Consider the following 6,758-nt stretch of genomic DNA (forward strand, 5'->3'; position numbering starts at 1 on the left):
TAAAATCCCTAAAAAGTGTCTGGTCCTTTAAGACCAAAAAAGCCTGGTCCTTAATGGGTTAATATAATCACAAGTAGAGTAACCACAAAACAAAACATTTACGGAGTCCCAATCCGCAATGATCACCATGAGTAGCATTTGAACCTGAGCGAATGCAATATTTAGATTATTCTTTTATTATTTTCCCACTATTCTTGATCGTTGATGCTTGTAGACATGGTGAAAAGAGTCTTTCAATGCTTTGATGGTGTACATAGAACAGTTGATTACTTTCTAAACGTCTCAACATATCAAAGATATCCTACCTCCACATTTCAGGTGTCCAGTGTTGGTGTTAAATGCTTTTCTTATTTACTCTTACCAGTAACAGCTTCTTGAGAGCTACACCTGCTTTCAGACCCATAGCTTTGACTCGTCTTCTTACACCACACCAGTGGATTTTTGGAAGATCTGAAGCAAGAGTGGAGTATGACTATCTTATTTCTCAAAGATTAAAGTTTTGCCTTCTGTTTACGTGATGGTGACAGTTTTGGTGGTCAACCAGGTCTGGCACAGTTGTTCAGCTTTCCATTGTCTTTATATTTTAATAACCTTTTTAGGACTCCCGTTTTACATTCCATTTGCCATTTCTACCCCTGATGTAAGTGGGCTATTTCAGTGTGTGGGGGCCCAAAGTGTAGTTACCAGCCACATGATTGGTCTCCATTGGAGGTATGCCACTGCCGCTATATCACATTACATTATAGTCAGACCCTCCCTGGTGCCAAGAGTGTGCAATGGTATCTATCATCCAGGGAGTCTGAAACCACATCTAGCTCCTGAGCTACAGGTTGGGAAATATTCTAAATATAAGGTTATAATCTGTGTCCACAGTGTACAATTATGTATAATAATAATATTGAGCCATTTATCATTTTATTTTGAAATTGTTCTTGTGCAATATAAAGTTCAATTATGTTCGCCAATTAAGACTGCCGTATCTAATACCTGGGGAGTCATTATTGATAAGAACATAGCATTATATATACACATATGATATCAGTGAGCTCTCTGCACACCAAGAGCAAAACATCAGTGATGACAACAGTCACGCCATACTAGTTACATAATTCTTGAGGAAATGTTAAAGACTCTCGGGCTGATCAGACACAGACTTCAGGAGTCAATGGATCAATGCAAACAGGCAAGTAGGGGAAATGTATATACAATAAAGTCCTATCAATCAAATTACAATGTATATTATGATGGATTCTTGCACTATAGAGTTGAGACTCTTTTTCCCCCCTTTGTCATCTTTTTGACAAATACTTTTCTAAGCAGCAGACACTGTCAATAGAGAGTACCTATGAAAGAACAATATATGGGGTTTTTGTTTTGATCACAGGCCACCTCATTCATAGCTCTCAAGTCATCCTGCTAATCCACCAGTAATCATGAGACACAAATAGGAATATGTATGATCTTTTACATCTAATCGACAACAATCAATATCATTATTTTTTATGGTAGAACTGGGACCTCTACCTGCAGGAGCGCAGGCTGCACATATTATATGTTGACCTCTGATTTAGCAATAGATTTAGCACTTGTTTTTTAAGTAGTAGAGTATAGTAGCCTTGGGACTTGAAAATAACATTTGCATCAATATTTGTACTCTACTCTAGTGCTTGAAAATGCGGGAGTGATGCTAATAATGCATTCCTCTGGTGCCAAAGTCATTCTCAAAGTATTTGAGATTTAGAAGTAAAGACATTATTCAGCAATGCATACAAGAATTGATGTCTCTATCCGCCTGGTGTACGATATTTCAGCCAAATTTGATAAAACTCAATATAGATGAAATATAACAAACTAGATGGAGAACATAGACGTGAGGGGGTCATAGAGAAAGGATGAAACTTCGGTCCCATTATGGTGCTGGTTAGCACAACAGTTATCCATATTGGACAAAAAAACATGATACTTGTTTGCCTCTCATCTTCCTACATACTTGTCTGCTAATATTGTAGGGCCTGTGGAGAAGTTATCCTTTTATAGGTAATAATAATCTTTATTTGTATAGCGCCAACTTATTCCACAGCGCTTTAATGAATGAATATAGGTTCTCACCATCCATAATAAAAATAGATTGATGAAACCTGAGTGGGTTCTCTTTCTTTTTAAGACGTCCATAGTAACTACAGGGTCTATCTCTTTGGTATATTTGCCCTTGATCATGAAATAAAGACTATATATATATATATATATATATATATATATATATATATATATATATATATATATATATATATACTAAGGAGATAATGTACATTTTGAAAATTTGTTGATTGTCAGGTAAGAACTTTCCTAATTCTGCATATTCATGGTAAGGTCTCTTTTCAGGATATACAACCAAATGATGGAGATGTTTAGGAACAATGTCACAATTTTTATCATACAAGGAATCACAGATGATCCACAGCTTCAGGTTATTATCTTCTACCTAGTTCTTCTCATTTATCTCACCACTCTCACTGGTAACATGACCTTCCTTTTACTTGTTTGCTTTGATCATCATCTCCACACGCCCATGTACATTTTTCTAGGTAACTTGTCCATTGTAGATGTGTTATGCTCCACCATCACTCAGCAGAATGTTCTTTTAAGCTTCATCATGAAAGATAAGTCAATTTCCTATATTGCATGCATGGCTCAGATGTATATGTTTGGATCACTAACTGGCCATGAGTTATTGATATTGACAGCTATGAGTTATGATCGCTATGTTGCCATCTGTAGACCACTCCTTTATCACAACATCATGAATAAGAGAACATGTGTTCTTCTGAACTGTGCCTGTTGGACATGGGGATTTTTACAAGTCATGCCACCACTTGGGGTATTCTACACATTTACTTGCTACTCATCCATGGTGATCAACCACTTCTTCTGTGACATCCTTCCATTGATGAAAATATCCTGTAATGACACTTCATTACTACACACCCTCTTTTTTATGGAGTGTTCTGTTGTTATGCTGTGTATCCCACTCATTCTAACCATCATTTCCTACATTTTCATCATTCAAGATATACTGAATATTCGTTCTAGCACTGGAAAACGTAAAGCCTTCTACACATGTTCCTCACACCTCACAGTGGTTCTATTGCTCTATACTACCCTTTTTAGCCAGTATCTGGCACCAGACCTGAAGGACTCCACAAAACTGTCTGCACTGTTTAACACAGCTGCTGTCCCTCTGCTAAACCCATTGATTTACAGTTTAAAGAATAAAGATGTAAAAGCAGCTCTCAGGCGGAATTTAGTGTTGTTGAAATAAAGGTGACTGCATTGTATGTTTTTGTACCCAAAGGCAGCCAATGCTACTGTCCTTGAGCCCACAGCCATATTGCCCGATGATCTCTTCTTAAAGGGGTTTCCCAGGGAAATACTATTGATGAGCTATCCTCAGGATGGGTCATTAATAGTTGATCGGCTGGGGTCCGTCGCTTGGGACCCTGACCGATCAGCTGAGCGGGCGCATGCTGTCAGCAGTGCAAATAGACAGAGGTTGGCGCGTAACTGCAGGCACGGCTCTCATTAAAATCAATGGGTGCTGTGCCTACAATTACAAGCGCCAGCTACTACACAGAGGTCAGCCCGAAGGCTTCTGCTCTGACCTCTGTGTATTTGTGGCACTGACAGCAGACGCCCACTCATCTGATCGGTCAGGGTCCCAAGCGAAGGACACCATCCAATGAACTATTGATGACCTATCCCTAGGATAGCTCATCAATAGTATTTCCCTGGAAAACCTCTTTAATGGGTGGTGTAAAACTGAACAGCCCCCACTTTAGTTATAGTAGAGAAAAACTTAGTCTAGATTTCTTACAATAGAATGAATAGATAGGTCTAAGGAGCCCCTACTCTTTTGTTACTGTATAGGGGGAGTATGTAACCTGTAGACATGACATCCTCCACCAATATTCTGCAGAAGACTGTTATAAGTTTGACCAGCCACAACTCTACTGAAACCACTTTAACGAAAGTCACAAATAATCTAACTACTGTGAAGGCCTCAAAGCATTAGTTTGAGCTCCTCTTTCTAGACCTGTCCTCTGCCTTTGACACAGTTGACTACTCTCTCTTGTTACACACTTCTCCCTTGACATCACAAACTTGGCTTTCTCTTGTATCTCACTGACTGAATATTTAGTGTCTATAACTCACACAACATATCCTTTCCTCAGCCTCTCTCTGTTGGTGTCCCTCAAGGCTCTGCCCTAGGATCCCTATTCTCCATCTTCACCTTTGGCCTTGGACAGCTCATAGAATCCCATGGCTTTCAGCTCTATCTTAATGCACATAATACTCAAATCTACCTCTCTGTCCCTGATAACGTATTTCTATTGTCCAGAATTACAAAGTGTCTATCAGTCAATATCTTTGTTTTTCTCTACTTGCTTTCTAAAACTCACCATGGAGAAAAGAGACATTATCATCTTTCTGTTATTTCACTTTAATGCCCACCAGATCATTGAACAATTACAAAGTAGCCATGCTTTTTCCTGTCCCATAAGTCTGCTATCTCGGTGTAACATTTGATTCTGCCAATCCTTTACTGGCTATCCATTGTCCAGAGAAACCCATTCAAAATATTATCAATGACATAAAAGAATGTCCACAACCTGTGTCCTCCATAAATTACTGACTTAATTTCCTCATACCTCTCCACAAGTAATGTGTGATTCTGGCAAGACTTCCTTCCTTCTAGTCTGCTCCTCACATAGTCATTTTCAAGATTCCTCCCGTGCATCGCCTATACTTTTAAACTCGCTATCCCAAAACATCAGACTCTCCATCACCTTGGAAAGTTTCAAAAAGAACCCTGAAAACCTACATCTTCAGAAAAACTTGCAACCTACATTACTCTTTTTGCTATCGCCATATGATCAGTTTCTACCAACATGTATTGTTTTGCCAGGACTTGAACCCTTGAGTTCCTGTGTCCCAGACGAGGACTCTTCTAAGTGAGCTATTCCTCCTATTAACAGCTTCTAGAGATGAGCAAATCTACTCGGTTCGGGTGTTTTTGAACTCGAGCTACTCGGATGAAAATTTTTGGGGGGCACCAGGGGGCGGGGGTAGCGTGGTGGAGCGGGGGGGTAGCAGTGGGGAACAGGTGGAGCTCTCTCCCCCCCAACTCCCCTCTGCAACCCCCCACTCACCCCCGGCGCCCCCCGAATCTTTTCGTCCGAGTAGTGAGTTACTCGGAAAAAGAGGTGCTCGAGTTCAAAAACACCAGAACCGAGTAGATTCGCTCATCTCTAACAGCTTCCCTGCTGAACTTTGTTCGTGGTTCTTTGCTCCAGCTTCTGTCCCTGAGGAGACTACACCTAGTTTTCATTAATTGGTCTGACTATTTAAACCTGGTTCTGGCATGCCTCCCTTGCTTGACTAGCTTTTAGTCAAGCTCTGGTTCCTACCTGCTGCCTTGTTGTGACTGCTGCTCCATGTACAACTTCTGGCTCCCCAATTACTATGTACCTGCCTGGTGCCTTGCTGTGAATCCTGCTATGTTTATGACCTCCAGCTTCTCATTGACTACATACCTGCCTGCTGCATAAGTATCTGCTTGTTGCCTATGTACCTGCCTGCTGCCTATGTACTACGTACGTAGTCACTGGGGAGAACTTCAGCTTCCATTGACTACGTACCACTCCTGCTTTGTGTATGACCACCAGCTTCCCACTGATTACCAGCTTCCCACTACTGCTCCGTGTATGACCTCCGACTTCCCACTTACTATGTACCTGCCTGCTGCCTTGCTGGGACTGCTGCTCTGTGTATGATCTCTAGCTTCCCACTTACTACGTACCTGCCTGCTGCTACGCTGTGACTCCTGCTCCGTGTATGACCTCCAACTTCCTACTAACTACGTACCTGACTGCTGCCTTGCTGTGATTCCTGCTCCGTGTATGATCACCAGCTTCCCACTACTACTCCATGTATGACCTCCAACTTCCCACTGACTATGTATCTGCCTGCTGCTTTGCTGTGACTGCTGCTCCATGTACGACCTCTGGCTTCCCACTTATTATGTACCTGCCTACTGCCTTGCTGTGACTCTGCTCCATGTATGACCTCCAGCTTCCCATTGATTACGTACCTGCCTGCTGCTTTGCTGTGACTCCTGCTCCGTGTATGACCACCAGCTTCCTCTGACTACATTCCCAACACTGTTCCTGCTGAGTTGGCTACAACCTGAGGATTCTAATTTGGACCCTTTTTCTTACAAAACAATCACACCCAAAAATGGGGTCCATTGTGACCATTCTGAGGAATCAACTTGACGAATTCCAGGACTTTTGTGCAATCCACCCGGAGAAGGTTAATTTTTTTCCAGAGATTGGTTTAGGAACAACACAAAAAGATAGACGATATACAGTGACAACTTTCTGATCAGCACAGTTCAGCTTCTGTTGTCCATATGCCATTGCCTGCGAAATTCAGTGGGGCTCATCATCAGTATCGGGGATTCCTTAATCAATGTAGGATTTATTTCCAGATGCACCCTACTTCATTTACTAGTGATAGAAAAAAGGTATTGTTCATCATCAATCTTCTTACCGAAGAGGTGCTCACGTGGGCCTCGTCTCACATGCAAAAAGGTAGTAACCTCCTCAGTGATCTTGACAACTTAATTACTGCTATGGATCAGGTTTTTGCCGAATATACTGCAGAGTTTCATCCCTGGGTAACCGATACCATATGGAACC

At 41.4% G+C, this 6,758-nt stretch overlaps 1 protein-coding gene across 1 annotated transcript; it reads left to right on the forward strand.

The window, feature by feature from the left end:
• The first annotated feature begins 2,398 nt into the window (after window positions 1–2,398).
• LOC136581058 (olfactory receptor 6C74-like) lies at window positions 2,399–3,319 on the forward strand. Its single transcript, XM_066582049.1, has one exon. The coding sequence runs from the start codon at window positions 2,399–2,401 to the stop codon at window positions 3,317–3,319; it is 921 nt and encodes a 306-aa protein (XP_066438146.1).
• Window positions 3,320–6,758: the final 3,439 nt, after the last annotated feature.

This window comes from Eleutherodactylus coqui, chromosome 10 (assembly GCF_035609145.1).
Source record: "Eleutherodactylus coqui strain aEleCoq1 chromosome 10, aEleCoq1.hap1, whole genome shotgun sequence".
Lineage (NCBI taxonomy): Eukaryota > Metazoa > Chordata > Amphibia > Anura > Eleutherodactylidae > Eleutherodactylus > Eleutherodactylus coqui.

Coding starts and splice junctions, on each gene's coding strand:
- LOC136581058 (XM_066582049.1), top strand. CDS start 2,399: ATGGAGATGTTTAGGAACAATGTCACAATTTTTATCATACAAGGAATC.